Source organism: Garra rufa, chromosome 9, assembly GCF_049309525.1.
Source record: "Garra rufa chromosome 9, GarRuf1.0, whole genome shotgun sequence".
NCBI lineage: Eukaryota > Metazoa > Chordata > Actinopteri > Cypriniformes > Cyprinidae > Garra > Garra rufa.
Window position 1 is genome coordinate 33,863,913 of NC_133369.1, and position 17,892 is coordinate 33,881,804.

At 42.8% G+C, this 17,892-nt stretch overlaps 1 protein-coding gene across 1 annotated transcript in view; it reads left to right on the forward strand.

Annotated features, from left to right (window-relative positions):
* The window catches only part of adcy2a (adenylate cyclase 2a), a 296,259-nt gene that overhangs the window by 15,529 nt on the left and 262,838 nt on the right, over window positions 1-17,892 (forward strand). Inside the window, 1 exon segment of the mRNA XM_073847836.1 lies at window positions 8,821-9,018. Within this exon segment, the coding sequence (XP_073703937.1) occupies window positions 8,821-9,018 (198 nt within the window).

A 17,892-nucleotide genomic window follows, 5' to 3' on the forward strand; every position in this document is an offset into this window, starting at 1 on the left:
GGTTATTCTGTCACGGTGCATGCTGCATTGATTGCTAAAAAGAGCATTATTTGGTGTATTTGGTGTACAGATCTGGCCATTAAAAATGCGTCTATTTTCACGCGGCAGCCTGCAATTCGGCACGCGTGGCCACGCGTTCTACTGCAGGGGCTTTTTCAGGTTTTTTTGCAACGTTGTTGCGCTTCATATAATATCCACCAGGTGGCGCAAGGAACAACATTCTGTAGCCAAACCCTCACAAAGGGTGCTATTTGGACAGTATTTATGTCTGTTTCAATATCTGGCGCCATAATCGGTAATTCATTCTGTATGTAACGGCAAAGTGTTTATAATTTCGTTAAACGTGAGCTTTTTGTTTCTTAAAGACCAAGCGGCAGACAGTGAGTTGACCTACTCTGTGTTTCAATTTGCCTACTCAAATCACGAATTGGCTAAAATAAAATCCATAGATGTAAAATAAAAGATATAAATACTAATAGATATAAATGTGTGCTATTAGGTGCATATCCAATAGTTTGTGCAGAGAGTGCAAAACACATTTTTAGGACATGAAGGCTCAAGCTCGATCAGTTACATTTTTTTTCAGTGGAAAATATGTAACCGTTATTTTTTGTCAGACATGATAAATCAATATGTAGAAAGACTTAAATTACTACTTAACGAAAAAAACAAAAAACAAATAGAAAACAAAAACTGTTTTTATTATGTAGCTAGTCCGTAGAGATGCATTTCTCTGTAAAGGCGCGCGTCCAACGAGGATATGAGGAGGACTGTTAACTGCATCATCACTGACTCAGAAAACAGTAGTTTCTAAATAAATAATTAAAATATCTCCTTACTATTTGACAGTCATGGTATTTACTTTTTCCAGTGTTTTGTGGCAAGCTTCAAACAAGGAACCCTTCCAAGCTGTGCTGAACGTGCGCTCAATGCTGCTGACAGGACCGTGTTTCCACCAGCGCTGCAATTTTTTTTTTAATCACCACTGAATGTCTAAAATATAATTTTAGCCCGCATTTGATCTTTGACGGACTAAAATGCAGGGCTATAATACGTCTTAAAAGTGGAACATGGAAATATAATGGATGTACTGCGAAAAAAGTTTTATACTCGACATTGTTTCCAAATCATTAAATGTGAGATTCTGGAAACGAGAATTAAATTTAGCGTGGACGGTCGGGTCGTGAAGAAAATTATTCTAAGCGGGTAAATATATATATAGTTTATTCTAAGGGTGTATAGTTAATATAAAGCGGGTGCGGGTGGATGCGGAATAAAACCACGTGGAAGCTCGTGGGAGCGGGACTAGAAAAGCAATTTGTTACAGCCTATAGACTATTTAGATACTTCAACATCAAATAAAAAGTTATTAATAAGCATGAGCAGTTTCATTATTGTTTTCTTTTCTTTTTTCCTGATGAACTTTTATTAGACTGCATTGGAAATAGAAATGTTAAGTTAGTTTTTTTCCCCAACCGACAACCGACGTCGTTAAGTTAGTATTAACTGACAAGATTGTGTGAAATTACATATAAATAGCATAAACAGCATAAACATCAGATCATCATGCGCAGAGCTTGTGCGCAGAGAAAAACCTAAGCTGTATGTAGAAGACATAAATATGCCCATATGTGAAATATATTTTTCTGAATGAATAATAAATTAACAAAACAAAAGAGAAAAAAATAACAAGTACAAAATTACACATTATACATTTTAACATTTTAAACCAACAGCAAATGAAGATTTGAGAGGTAGCTCGTCTTTTTCATACCATTTATAAAATTTAAGATACACTTTATTTGATTGATTTGTGTAAGAGGAGAAATATAAACTATAGTTTGGAGTGTTAATTTATTTTATGTATTATTATTAGTAGTAGTATTTTCTTTAGATTTCTTTTTTGCGTTTTTAGATGCGTTTTTTGTGCTGTACATTATGGTGGCGCGCTGCCCATGCAGTTTTTTTATTGTGGTTGTACACAAATAAAATAAATATGTAAAATAGCCTAGTTTTGAACAATGCCTAATTCTTAAACGAGTATTGCAAGCTGTATCCACATTTATAATGGAAAAAAAAATCAAGTGATCCTGTCGGTGCCGCGGGCAGTTACACATTACTAACTCCGCAACTTTCATCTTCAGAACAAAATACATTATATATTTCAACGTTTTAAAGCAACATCAAATTAATATATGCATGTTTGAGAGGTAGTTCGTCTTTTTCTTACCATATATACAATTTTAGATACACTAAAAATTGATTTGAGTAAAGAGGAGAATTATAAACTATACTTTTTGTAGTGTTAAAAATTATTTTATTTATTTATTATTATTATTATTATTGTTATTATTATTATTATTATTATTAAGATTTGTTTTTGTGATTTTGGTGCTGTACATTCGGATTGCGAGCTGCCCATGCCCTTTATTTTTTCTTAAAAAATAATTGAAGGAAAAGGGACTGTTTACAGTTAAACCGAAGTTCTTCCGGCTGTGTCAGGGTGGACATACTGGACTGTAACAATGTCTAAAGTTGTTTAAAAATCTCTAAGCATTGGCTAGAGTGTAAAAAGAAAATATAATGTACATTTCTGATCACTTGAATAAATTTTTTGGCATTGTTGTTAAGAATCTGTTATCAAAAACAAAAAAAAGATAATAAAAAGTAAAGTCGTTGCCGTATTAATGTGTGCAAAGTTGTAGCGATATTAGATCCTAATAGTGTATTTTGAGAATAAAGGCATAACAAATTAAATTAAATTAAAAACTGGAGAGCATTGTATTTTGTAATTGCATGTGATTCAGCGCAACAAACGAGTAACACAGCACAGATATTTCTTGCGTTTTGGACTTTGACCCCATGCAATATCTTACGGCTTTCAAAACCCTTCAAACATCTAACCTCACAATTGTTCATGAGGGTCGTTCGTGTCACTTTTAAACTTGCCATTTCATCTTCCACCTTCCCCCCAACCTATGAATAAAGGTGAGAAGAGCTGGCTTGGCTCCAGGGGGGAGGGGGGGGGGGTGTTAAAACTGTGAGCTAAGCTTACAGTTACTCTTCATTAAATGAAGCTTCACTACACTAAGGCTCAATCCCAATTCTACCCCTTGTCCCTACACTTTGCCCTTCCCCTCCGTTTGGCGCATTTACGTGAAGTGCTAGGGGTGTCTCATTTCTCGTTTAGTTGGAGGGGTAGGGGGAAGGGGAAGGGCCAGATAGGCCTCCAAACAAAGATTTTTCGGGACCTCACTTCAAACGAAGGGCTAAGAGAAATTTCCATTTTCCAACATGCCTGCTCACTCGAGCAAGCAGACTCATAAATATAGGTAATTTTTGCCATTAATAAGGATTTTTATGACAATTTTTCATTATATGTATATTACCTTCAATCTTGTGTTTGTGTTTATGGTGTTGTTCTGTAAATAAACGTTTGCAAAAAATCGCTAACGTTTGCTAGCAGATAGCACTGATTGCACTGATTGATATTACAAAATATATTTTTATGTCATATACACTTGACTGCAAGGCCATGTGGCGCGGGAATTTGCAATGTTGTGTAGTGGACGTATAAGCAGGTACAGTGTACGGCCTATATCAGGCTACTTTGCGTACACCCACTTTTTAAATCCCCTCTGATGCGCATTATTCAGTAGTGTCCTGCATTAACCAAAATCATGGCAGTCCACCACATCCACTCATATGTGAATAAATCGAAATAATTGCTAAAACACCCAATAAAGACAGTGATGATGCAGTCAGGACCGAGGTGCCGGCTTGCTTTGAAATTTATTTGATAATTGCCCCCGCCTTGTCTCCCACACTCCAGTCATTTAAATCAGTACATGAAAAAAATACCTTACAATTAAAAAGAAAATTTTTACGATCAGAAATTTCTTAAACCAGTGAACCCCTGTAAACATTTCAGTCCAAGGATCCAGTAAACGAATGTGCTCAAATGGAAAGTTCAAAAGGAAATTCACAAATGAAGCATTTACCCACTTCTCAAGGAACCACTACACCACAGATTTGCAATTTGCCGCGCATGTGATAACGCATTGTTTGTTTTGCTTACGGCCAAATGTGTACATGTGAATGAACGGTGCGTACACCGTACATTTGTACTTTTTGCAACGCTACAACACTTTTTTCAACATCTTGAAATGTGTAATAAACATCGGCGCATGTCCTCTGATGTAACATTAGGAACTAGCGACAACGTATGATGACGTATAACAGTGTTGTAGTGGTTTCCCATTCCTTAACTGAGCTAAGCTACAGCAACACGGCAAAAGTAGTTTACTACATCTAAGCTATTTTTCAAAATGTAATTTTTCTACATGGTATGAACCATCATCATACCAAATCAATGCTTTCTCAGTGGTCAATAAAACTGTCAGTCATACAGGCATAAAAGTTCAGTTTACTTGTTTATTCAACAACGCTTCCAAACCAATTTGGCAACAAAAATCAGTATCATTTACAGGGCTGGATTTATCTCATATTGTGACATAGGCAAACAAAATTCTGGGGGGTTGAATTCTTTCTTTTAAAAAATGTTTTGAAAAAAAAATGGCACTTGTTTCTGAATATTAAACGAATAAAACAGGGAAAACACAACAATACTGAATAACTGAATAAACTATAGCCATATATACAAAGATTGATTTCAAAGATTTCATGAGAGCCTGATTTTTTTCATTCTCAGAATTTATAGAACAGAACACGGAAGTTTGAAGTATCAAGAATATTATATCCGCTCCTCGAGTACAATACCTTTTTGGACGCGCCTTGAGAGAGAAATTTATCTTTATGGATTACATAAACGAGTTTTTGTTTTCAATTTGTTTTAATTCGTTAAGTAATAATTTAAAGCTTCCTATAGATATGATTGTCATATCTGTAGAAATTAATACACTATTAAATAACTATATAGGCGATGCTGTATATGCTAATGATGTCTGTGCGCAATGTAGACAGCATTCACAAGTTTATCATGAATAAACATTACATAAAGTACTTAAAATGTAATAGCCTCACAAGAAACATTTTATGCATCCCAGAGTCTTGTCCATTAACTGACCTTCTTTTTTTCCATAATATTTGTATTATTCGTTTATATTCGTTATTTTCACCTTTATTTTGATCTCTTTACAAAACATTCTGAATGTTTTTATTTATTGTGAATCGCTTAATATAAATAACTTTATGTATATATGCTATTTGCCATTTATTTTGCAAATATTGTAAACGACAATTATGCCAATAAAGTTTTGTCTTTATGATTGTATTTATGCCCCTGTGTGACCATAAACGATTTACAAATGGAACTAATGATTCACTCGTCAATGAAACACTATAGGTTATCTATTAATTAGACGAAATAAAATGAATATATATATATATATATATATATATATATATATATATATATATATATATATATATATATATATATATATATATAGTATGTTATATTCAACCTATTAACTGCATTCCAGTAAAAATCCCAGCCATATAGCTTAATCAAAGCTTTAATGGCATGTCAGCATTTATCATTTAGATTCTGAATGTTAAAAGAGATAGAAATGATAGGAAAATTAACGAATATAAACGAATAATGTCCGAAGATGTCCCCTCCAGGTCACCGTACAAACGAGTCATTTAGCTTAGAGCGATGTTTGCTGCCGCTTCAGTTCAGTGCGTTACATGACTGCCCCCTACTGATCATGTCTTTCCTGTGTCAATGTATTTTCCGTGTTCCCTCGGAATACACCGGCGTCACGCCAGACCACTTTACTTCCCGCGCGCATTTTAAATGGCCAGATCTGTAATGCAATGTGTTTATGCGGTTTAAGGTTAAAAAAAAACATATTATTTTCCACATACTGTACATTATTGTTGCTCCTCTCTGCCCCGCCTTTCTGAAACACTTTGATTTTTACAAAACTCATCGTTGATGAAAAGCGAGGTGTTCTCTGATTGGCCAGCATTGTGATTGGCCAAATACCTCAAGCATGTGAAGGAAATTTTACGCCCCTTATCATGTTTTGATGCCATTTCTTGGCACGATGAGACAGAAACAATAAAACCTATTATAAACGAGGCATTTGTTGCATCCAGTTGGGACATAACTACTGATTCAAATGACTCATACGCTTCGCGTAAACATAACACCATGTCTGCATTTTCAATCGTAGAATGAGAAACAACAATCACTAGTCTACACTGCTCAAAACTCGCTTTTGAATAGTCATCAGCAAATTTTTTAAATATGAAAATGTACTTACAGGCCATCAGTCAAAAAGCGCAGACTGTCCTTGCAACATTGGAATTGCCCCACTTTATAGCCTTAACCCTTTGTGTACAGCTGGCATTGTAAGCTGCTCTCCCAGGTTCAGTAAACAGTCCTCCGTGAAATGTGCAGCACTCATTTGAATATTTGCATTGTACTGTTCTGGAACAGTGTTGTAAATATATAATAAATATAAATGTAAATATATAATAAATATAAATATATAATAATTTAACCACTGATTTCTCCACGGCGACTGCAACAATACTACAGCTGGTAAAAGTTATGCCCCCTTTCTTTCCATATACATATGGGCGGTGTTATGCAAATCTACCCACGCTGTGACGTGGACATGTGGGGGGTGTGTTTGAGTTGTTTTAGAAAGGCGTGGCTGAGTCTTAACTTTTATAATAAATATCTCTTTGGGTTTGAGACTTTAAGCTTTGCAACTTTACAGATCTTATCTATGCACAAACAGCTTGTAACACTCCAAAGATAAAGGAAAACAAGAAACTGCATAATTTTTTTCTACCCATCCGCTGGGTTGAGCCTGTCTCCGACGGAACAATCTAGCTGCTGAGTTAAAGTCTGAGCGTGGGCTTTTTGCAAGTTTAGGTCTCTACAGGAAAGTAATGGGAGTCACCATATCGGTGGGTGAGGCCAAAACAGAGGGGTGTTTTTGACCATGTTACCTGATTAGCTGACGTCTATTGTAGTGACTGGTTGGTTTAGGGGTGGGGTTACATTTGGCATTTCTGTCTCGCTCACTTTTGAAATGATGGCTATGTCCCTGTACCCCTGTAATAAAAGTTGTTTGCATTGTACTTTCACTTATTTTCATTGCAGCTGGAAACTGCAGTCAACTCTGAGAAAATCTACCAAATAAAGATAATTCAATACACTACAGCAGTGGTTGGCAACAGGCCAAACTGGCCTACCAGCAATAATGTCTGGCCCGTGGCTGCAGATCATTTTGATAGTGGCTGGTTCTGAAATAGATCTTTTATGACAGCAACAGTTATTCACAATTTATAACAAAATATAATGTGTCCTACTACGCGATAAAAGGAGTTTTTGTCTTAACTAGCCGTAACGGCGACACACGAAATTTCAATTTTAGAAATGGTTTCTATTTCTGCGACATTGCGGCTGGAACAACAACACAAACTATGACAGTTATAATTTCAGGTACTGATTATGTGCTTTATTTAATGTTAAAATGTGAGTTTGAATATCATTTTGTGTGACATTCATAGCCATACTGAAAGCAACAACAGATGAAAATAAATTTAAGCAAACATACGTTAAAACTGCGAACCAACAAGTGTCAATTGTTTTGTTTATTGGTCTAATTCTTGTTTCGGGTTTCTCTTTCTAATTAACATTACATTGGGTTAGTTAATTAATTATCTTGTGCTTCGTTCCCACCCTTCTGAATTATGTTGCATTGATAAGGAGTTATCACAAACTAAGACTGTTTAGCTGTGCTATCTTACAATCAGTATATAGTAAATGTAAGTTAAAGTGTTTCCTATGTAACCAGTTAAATCTTGAAGTGGTGATGAGATCTTAAAATGTATGGAAAGAGTCTTGAAAAGGTCTTAAAAAGGTATTACATTTAAATCAATGATTCCTGTATATACTCTGGAGTTTACTACCAGTTAAAAAATACACTGTAACAGTCTGCCACAGGCAATTAGTTGCATTTTCCATCACTTAATTTCTTAAATTTTCCTTTGACTATGTTCTGGCCCTCCATCTATGAGCGAATGTTTTTTTTTTGGCCCGCTGCCAAACTTACTTTCTGACCCCTGCACTGCAGTATTGTGGCAGATGATAGCACTGAGTGGACATTGTAGGCATGGCTTTACATGTTCATGTATTGTTGTTTTATTCCCATATTATAAATTCTAATGATATACATTTATTTATTTAGGACAAGGATGGCTAACTCTGTTCAATCTCAAATCAAAGACACCTGCAAAATTAAACCAAACTCTTTAGGATTATAAAATTACAGGCAGATGTGTTTGATTTGATATGGAACTAAGAATTGTTTGAAACCTGATTAAGGTAATACTTGCATCTAAATTAATTTATTGATGACAATAATTCAAGCTAAAGCAGTTAATCCAAGGAAGACCACAATAAAATAGTGCTATGAAAACAAAATTTCTGTATCTACCAGTGAAGTGCAATGCTGAAACGTATGTGTAATATTAATAATAAATAATAATAATATGCTGTGTAGTTTTTTTGTAGCGCTCTTTAAAATGACACATTGTATTTGTTATAACTACTGTGCATAATAGCAACAGGGGCATTGTGTAACCTATAGAGAAACAAATCAACCAACAAAAGTTACTGTGTTGTCTCCCAGTTTGACAAAAGTGTTTGTGGGTTCTTTGGGTTGATCGGCAGTCCCTAGTTTCTCTGCTAAACTATTATCCAGCGACTGTCGTGCAGGTGCAGTTGGAAGGTGCAATTAAAGTTCTTTTTGTAACACTGCAATCTCTCTGCAGGATATCGAGGATCACGTCGCCTTTGTAATCACTGTCCCCACTGCCCTGGCTATTTTCCTCACTATCTTTGTTCTGGTCTGCATCGAGTCCATCTTCAAGAAGCTGCTCCGAGTTTTCTCCTTGGTGATCTGGGCCTGCCTGGTTGCTATGGGGTACCTCTTTATGTTTTTTGGCGGAATCATCTGTCCCTGGGATCAGGTAAGACACCTGCGTTATCGGCCCCTTAAGGTTTATGGGCCTTTTACCTGATATATCTCAGATAATGTATTCTTAAGAACCAGTGGGAAAGAGTAACATGAGACAGACTGGAGAAATTACACAATACTTTAGTCAAATAGGATGGTGTACGCGTACTGATGTATGGGACAGCCCCTAGTGAGCAAATTAAATTCTGGTTCAGAGTCACCTTTACTAGGCAATTTAGCATTTGTCAAGTTGCTTTAATGTGATGCACAGAAATGATTTTGAGACAGCTCCATAAAAGAATTAAGTGAGATGGCCAGAGAATTCTTATTCAAAATTTAGGAATCCAGAAAGATAAACTAAATATTTATGTGGAGAACAGGAATAAACAAAATGAATTATTTATTTATTATATTTCAAACCAGGGATAGTGTTTCACCCTTATACCAGTTCTCATGAAGGACTCTGAAACTGTGATCAGTAATATTGGCAAGTCAGTAATAAGTATGAAGAAAGTGCAAGTTAAAAGCCTTTTATTTATTTACTTATTTATCTGAATCTTTTAACTGAATCTATTCTCCTGTGTTTTATATAAGTTCATCTTTGTACTATCTTTTCCAAGCAATTATAAGTTTATTTTATTTGAATTTTCAACCTGTCTAAACACAAAACTGAACCCTGTTCAGCGCAGAGTCATGTTCATGTCAGGTGTATAGGTGTAAGTAAAAAAAAAAAAAAAACTTGATGTAAGCATTTTACAGACTTATAGTATACTACAAGATCTGAATTATGCAGCTTTCTCCCCCCTCTCTCATGTTGATTATATAAAGTATATGTTTTCTATTCCCACGGCAGCTGAGCCACCCTCATGTTTGACCTGCAAGTCCAGTGAGGATAATTGCGTTCAACATTAATCAAAATGCTGCAAATGTGTGACTAGACCTGGGAATTCAAATAGTAATCAGAAGTCCGGCCTAGCTATTCTGCATATTCCTATTACGCATACAATTTACTTCTCAAGGGGGAAAAAAGAAAGCTGCCATTTGTTAAGTAAAATTTTATACAAATCTTTAAATGGAGAATATAGGCAGCTAATGACTTGCTGTGTTAAAACAAGACCCAATGTTTGTCACAAGCATATCTGGAGTAGGCTGCATATGGTGAAAGACAAACAAGGCTAATGTCAGACATGTAAGAAGGGATGACTTCCTGTGTTAGTCAATATCTCTGCTTGGTTCCAGATTAAGGGCAGATAGGGCAGTTCTCAATACATAGACCCCATCTGAAACCTGTAACAGTAAATGCACCACTTTTTCACAAAATATTTCAGCAAAACTGCATCATATTGACTAAATACTTGCAATTCAGCTTAACTATCACTGATGTAGTGATGTGAGTATTAAAGTTTTTTATGCAAATTAGGCTTATAGCGTCATGTGTAAGCCCCAATGCCTGTTCACAATAAGGACGATAACTACTACTAAGTTTCAATATTGATTCTAATTCTATGAAAATAGTGCAGTCCACACCACACCTACAATGATAACGAAACAGAGGGACAAGATCATTGGTATCTCTGGTATTTTTTAATGTTTATTTATTTATTTATTTATTTATTTATTTTTCAACTGAGGAATGATAAAAACATTGACAGCTACCGACATTAAAGAGCTTGAGTATTTAACGCAGCAGTTGACATAACACACGATAGACAGAACATTATCATTCTTTGGTGTGGACATAACAAAATATAATATAGTTATCTTTATGTGTATTGTTCTTAATGTGAATTGCGCTTTACACTGTCTCCTAGCCAGATGTGATGTGACAGCCACATGCAGTAAAAGGTATCTCCTATGCTGCATTCAAACTGAAAGTTCATTAGAGGATCTGAGCTGATGGCTTCTAGATGGTCCTACTCGGCCATGGTATCCAGCTGTATCAGTAGATCACTTTCTGTGCTTCCATAGGTTGTTGCCACTTCACTTTGCTAAGTTCAGTGCTGCTCAATTTTTTTATATCACTAAACAGTTGCTGCTGTTTGTTGCTGGAGATTGCCATCTCTCATTGAAAATGAATGATTTCCTGTTGCTTTGTTGCATAATTAGCTGGCAGTGTTAAATGTTAACCTTTTATATTAAATATCATGTTAGTTTTTGAGTAATTAGCTGTGACAATATATTTTGTTGATTATTTTTCATTTCTGAGATTTTGCACTTGGGGAGCCCTGCACATGCTGAAATCTCATTGGACCAAAGTATCACTCCTCATATTAAACATCAAACATGGAGAGACTGATTGTGGAAGTTTAGATATTACGTAAGAAATCCCACTTGTTCCACAAGTAAGATAATACAGATCATCCTGTCTAATGAAGCATCAAATAAGTCCTCAGGACTTAGGCACTCGAGGAGAAGTGGCGATCCTTTGTCTGCATACAGCCAGTACAAGAGGGACGCAAGAAGTGCCTGGTGACCTTGCCAGGGCACTGGAATTCATCTCTGTCTGTGATCAGCCACCAGACAAGAGAGATAGAGTAGGCCTCGGCCTTAGGCACGCGAGGCTAGGGTTCTCGACCGCTGCCTGTCATCAGACCAGTGCAGGGGGAGAAAAAGCTCCTCGGCCCTCGGGCGTACGAGGAGAGATGGTGGTCCTTTGTCTGCATTACAGCCAGTACAAGAGGGACACGAGAAGTGCCTGGTGACCATGCCAGGGCACTGGAATTCATCTCTGTCTGTGATCCACCACCAGACAAGAGGGATAAGAGACCTCGGCCTTCAGGCACACGAGGATAGGGTTCTCGACCGCTGCCTGTCACACGACCAGTGCAGGGGGAGAGATGCTCCTCGGCCCTCGGGCACTCGAGGAGAAGTGGCGATCCATTGTCTGCGTTACAGCCAGTACAAGAGGGACGCAAGAAGTGCCTGGTGACCTTGCCAGGGCACTGGAATTCATCTCTGTCTGTGATCAGCCACCAGACAAGAGGAATAGAATAGGCCTCGGCCTTCAGGCACACGAGGCTAGGGTTCTCAACCGCTGCCTGTCACCAGACCAGCGCAGGGGGAGAAAGTGTTCCTCGGCCCTTGGGCACGCGAGGAGAGATAGTGGTCCTTTGTCTGCATTACAGCCAGCACAAGAGGGACACAAGAAGTGCCTGGTGATTTTGCCAGGGCACTGGAATTCATCTCTGTCTGTGATCCACCACCAGACGAGAGGGATAAAAAGACCTCGGCCCTCAGGCACGCGAGGATAAGGTTCTCAACCGCTGCCTGTCACCCGACCAGTGCAGGGGGAGAAATGCTCCTCGGCCCTCAGGCACACGAGGAGAAATGGTAGTCCGTTGTCTGCGTACAGCCAGTACAAGAGGGACATAGGAAGTGCCTGGTGATCCTGCCAGGACACTGGAACTCATCTCTGTCTGTGACCAACCACCAGATACGAGGAATACAGGCCTCGGCCCTCGGGCACACGAGGCTGGAAGGAATATAGAGGAGAGTCATACGCCTTTGTCTGGGGAACTTGCCAGAACAGAAGGGGTAAAAACTCTTTTCCTTACTCGAAGGAAAGCGCCTTTTTGACCTCTTGAGCCTAGCCTTTGTGCTAGGGCTGAAAGATGACTGAGCCCGGAGTGGCTCTGAGGTCTAGTTCGTAGAATCTGACGAATGTAAGAGGTGAGGACCAACCCGCCGCACTGCAGATGTCCTGGATCGGGACACCTGCCATCAGAGCTCTGGAGGCTGCGACGCCTCGAGTTGAATGAGCCTTGACTCCCACCGGGGATGGGAGACCAGAGGACTCGTATGCAGTAGAGATGGCATCAACGATCCACTTACTGATAGTAGGCTTGGAAGCCGGGCACCCCCTCTTAGGGGGGCCGTAACAGACAAACAATTGCTCTGATTTACGCCACAGGGCAGCTCTGTGGACATAAGTGTCTAGTGCTCTTACTGGACACATCAAGTTATACTTCCTCTGGTCGTGCTCCACGAATGGAGGAGGATAAAACGCTAGCAGCGTTATTGGCTGTGGTGTTACTGAGGGGACCTTGGGTGTGTACCCAGCTCTTGGGTAGAGGAATGCTTTGGCCAAACCTGGGGCAAAGTCAATATAGGAAGGGGCCACTGAAAGGGCCTGCAGGTCACCGACTCTCTTAAGAGATGTTAGCGCCAACAGCAGTGCTGTTTTTAGGGTAAGCATCCGATCGGAGGCCTCCTCCAGAGGCTCGAAGGGGGGCTTACACAGCGCTTCTAACACCACAGCCAAGTCCCACGTAGGGACTCTCGGTCTTGCACGAGGCCTCAGCCTGAGTGCACCGCGGAGGAAACGTGAGACCAGGGGGTTTCTGCCCACTGAAAGGCCGCCCTGAGGGGCGTGGTAAGCCGATATAGCCGCCACGTAAACCTTCAGGGTGGAGTGAGCTAACCCAGCGGACAAACGAGTTTGCAGGAACTCCAGCACTGTACTGACCGGGCAGTGGACTGGGTCTGAGTGGCGTACGTGACACCACGACGCAAACAGGTTCCACTTTAGGCCATAAAGTTTCCTCGTAGAGGGAGCTCTGGATTGAAGGATGGTCTCAACAACCTCGGTTGGGAGACCGGCTTCTATGAGCTGTGCCCCCTCAGGGGCCACACCCATAACTTCCACTTCTCTGGGTGGGGGTGGCAGATTGCGCCCCCAGCCTGAGAAAGAAGGTCCCTCCTGACGGGAATCTCCCATGGAGAGCCGTCTAGGAGGGTGATTATGTCCGAGAACCATACTCGGGCCGGCCAGTACGGGGCTACTAGCAGCAGCCGTACTCCGTACCGGCGTACTCTTTCCAGAACTCCCGGGAGCAGAGCGATCGGGGGAAAAGCGTACAGACGAAGCCTCGGCCACGTCTGTACCATGGCATCCAGTCCGAGAGGAGCTGGAGGAACTAGAGAGTACCAAAGGGGACATTGCGATGTCTCCTGAGTCGCAAAGAGGTCCACTTGGGCTTGACCAAAGACTCTCCATATCTGCTTCACCACCTCTGGGTGAAGCATCCATTCCCCGGGCCTCGGTCCCTGCCTTGACAGGACGTCTGCTCCCACATTGAGACGTCCAGGAATGTGAACTGCTCTCAATGAGAGAAGCTTCCCTTGTGACCACAAGATGATCTGGTACGCCAGCTTGTATAAGGGGCGTGAACGCAGACCTCCCTGGTGGTTTATGTAATAGACCACCGCAGTGTTGTCTGTGCGGACCAGCACGTGACGGTTTCTTAGGTCTGGAAGGAAATGCTTCAGAGCTAGGAACACTGCCAGCATTTCTAGGCAATTTATATGCCAAGAGTGATGCCGGTCGTTCCATAGGCCTTGGGCGGAGCGGCCACTCATGACCGCTCCCCACCCGGTGAGGGATGCATCTGTCGCTAGCGTGGCGCGGCGGCAAGGAGCTCCCAGCACTGGACCTTGTATTAGGAACCAGGGCTTTTTGCACATGACCAAGGCACGTAGGCAACGCCGCGTGACCTTGATTTTGCGGAATGGGTTCCCCCTCGGGGAAAACCCTTTGGTTTTGAGCCACCACTGCAGTGGTCTCATGTACAGCAGTCCAAGAGGTATCATGTTGGATGCAGCTGCCATAAGACCTAACAGTACTTGGAACTGTTTGACAGTGAGTAGCAGGCCTAGCTTGACCGCATTTGCTGCAGTAAGGATCGACTCGATCCGAGCAGGTGACAATCGTGCCTGCATCGTGGTCGAATCCCAGATTACACCTAGATAAGTGGTTCTCTGTAATGGAGACAGCACACTTTTCTTGGCGTTGAGTCTCAACCCCAGCTTTTTCATGTGAGCAAGAACAACATCTCGATGTTGAGCCGCTAACTGTTCTGAACTGGCTAGGATGAGCCAGTCGTCTATGTAGTTGAGTATGCGGATGCCCTGGAGTCGCAGTGGAGCCAGAGCAGCATCCACACACTTCGTGAAAGTTCGGGGTGAGAGCGCTAGGCCGAACGGAAGAACTCTGTATTGGTAAGCTTTGCCCCTGAAAGCGAACCTGAGAAACTTCCGGTGTTGGGGAAGGATGGAGACGTGAAAGTACGCGTCTTTCAGATCTATCGTGACAAACCAGTCCTCGGACCTGATTTGATACACGACCTGTCTGACAGTCAACATTTTGAACTTCAGTTTTCTGACTGAGAGGTTTAGCTGTCTGAGATCTAAAATGGGCCGCAGGCCCCCATCCTTTTTGGGAACAATGAAGTACCGGCTGTAGAACCCGGATTCTCTGTGCTGAGGAGGGACCACCTCGATGGCCTCCTTCCTCAGGAGAGTGTGCACTTCTTGTTCTAATACCAGAGCCTGCTCGGGATTTACAATGGTAGGAAATATCCCGCTGAAAGGCGGTGGCTTGGCGCCGAATTGAATGGAATAACCTTTCTCTACAGTACACAGGACCCACATAGAAATGTTTGGCAGTAGTTTCCACGATGCCAGAAATTCTACCAAGGGAACCAGCCTCTCGAGACTGGTCTCTGGATTTATTAGAGGAGCTAACTTGGTGACCTGTAGCAGCGAACTGGCAGGATGCACCTGAAGTGAGCGCTCTAGAGACCCCCGTGGGGGTGGCGAACTCTCTGGTTCCGCTACGTTTCCGGGCGGAGAGGCCAGAAAATGATGTTCGCGGGAGACTGCCGCGCCCTGTAACACCGGCAGGGTTAGCTGACGAATCTCCTGAGGGCCCCGAAGAGAGGTGGTCACCGTACTCCTCAGAGGCGGTGAGGCACCTGGTTCTTCGAGAGGGGCTGCCCTCATTGGCCCTGGGCCACGACCATCAGGGCCGTTTAGCCGCGGCCCTCTTAGACTGTAGGACGACCCTCAGGTCGGGCCTAGTCTTCGAGGGCCCCGGCTTGGAGCGTTGCTGAGCCCGCCCTCTAGGCCGCGCCGGAGGGGCACGGGTAGCAACGCTCCTTTTCTGGGTCTCCCTGTGTGAGGAGCTGGAGTGCGGCTGGGGCTGCTCCCGTCCAGCAGCCCCAGAGGAGAAAGTGCGGCAAGGAAGGTAACGCTGGAACGCCGCTGCCTGCCTACGGGCCTCCTGGTGCCTGTTGACAACTGTGTCAACAGAGTCACCAAAGAGGCCGGAAGGGTGCAGGGGGGCGTCCAGGAGCGTGACCCTGTCCTTCTCTTTCATGTCGGACAGGGTCAGCCAGAGATGCCTCTCCGCGGCCACCAAGGCTGCCATAGACCGCCCAACAGCGCGGGCGGTCTCCTTGGTGGCCCGGAGCGCCAGATCAGCGGTCCTGCGCATCTCTGACACGCTCACCTCCTCGCCGTCACTAAGCTCCTTCAGCAGGTCGGCTTGGTACGCCTGGAGCACAGACATGGTGTGTAAACATGCACCAGCCTGACCTGCTGCCGCATAAGCCTTGCCCATCAAGCCTGATGTTACCTTTAATGGCTTGGTGGGCAAGGACGGAGCCTTCAGGGACGATGCCAGGCCGGGAGACAGATAGCTTGCTAGTGTCTGCTCGACCTGAGGCATCGCCCTGTAGCCGTATTCCTCCATCCCCCCCACATTACCGTAGTAATCTGAGGCGGGGGAGTAGAGACGTGAGTAATACGGCCTGTCCCACGACCTCGCGATCTCTTTATGGAGGTCGGGGAAAAAGGGAAGGCTCCGTTTGGGAGGTGCTGATTTAGCCCGCAGGAAGCGCTCATCAAGCCTGCTCGCCTGGGGCTCTGGATCTGGAGCGGGTGACCAGCTGATGTTGAGCTTGGCCACCGCGCTCGTCAGCACCTCCACCAGCTCCTCATACTGGGGTGAACGGGGGGGGCGGTTGTGGGAGGTCAACGCTCTCGATGTCAACCTCCTCGGAGGAAGACAGGAGAAGCGTTGACTCCTCCTCTCGGAGGGAAGGAACCGCAGTGCGGGCTTCCTCATCCAAGAGGAGGTCATACGATCCGCTGGGTGAGGAGAGAGATAGGGGATCACCCGTCTCAACTCCCTCCAGCAGATCTAGCTGCGAACCCCACGAGTGCAGCTGCCGCTCCGCCTCGACGGAAGCGGGGCCAGACCCGCGGGGAACGCTAATGAAAGCCCCCTCCTCAAAGAGGGCTTTCCGGGAACGGAGCAACCGCAGCGGCATCCGCTCGCACTGCGGGCAGCCAGCCCCCTCAAGGGCTGACCTAGCGTGCTCCGCTCCCAAGCAGACCACACATAGATCGTGTGTATCCCCACCAACAATGAAGCGTTGGCAGGGAGGGACACACCGTCTATGTGGCTGCTGAACCACCTTAGAACGTTCGTTCTTAAAAGAACGTTTTCCCCCTGGCATTTCTGCTCAAATAAAAGTAGTGCAATTGGCACTGAAAAACAGCAGAATGCAAATCAGACAGACAATAACACAGAGCGCTCTCGCTGAATGACAAAAGCTGACGCCAGCTTCAAACGCACGTGCTTTTATACTTCCTGGTCGATGACGTCACCGCGCCTGTGACGTCACTCCCGTTTCTCATTGGACGTTGGACTATGACTCAGAGTGCGGCCCGCCAATGGCGTTCCCCACAGCGTTTCAGGACGCAGTGTAGAGTTCCCGGAAGGGAACAAGGAACACGGAAACTAAGTAAGATATAGTTAACGTATAGTTTAAAGGAATACTCCACTTTTTTTTGGAAATAGGCTCATTCTCCAACTCCCCCCGAGTTAATAAGTTGATTTTTACCGTTTTGAAATCAATTCAGCCGTTCTCCTGTTCTGGCGATATCACTTTTAGCATAGCTTAGCATAGATCATTGAATCCTATTAGACCAATAGCATCGTGTTCAAAAATGACCAAAGAGTTTCCATATTTGTTGTATTTAAAACTTGACTCTTCTGTAGTTATATCGTGTACTAAGACCGGTGGAAATGCAAAGCTGCGAG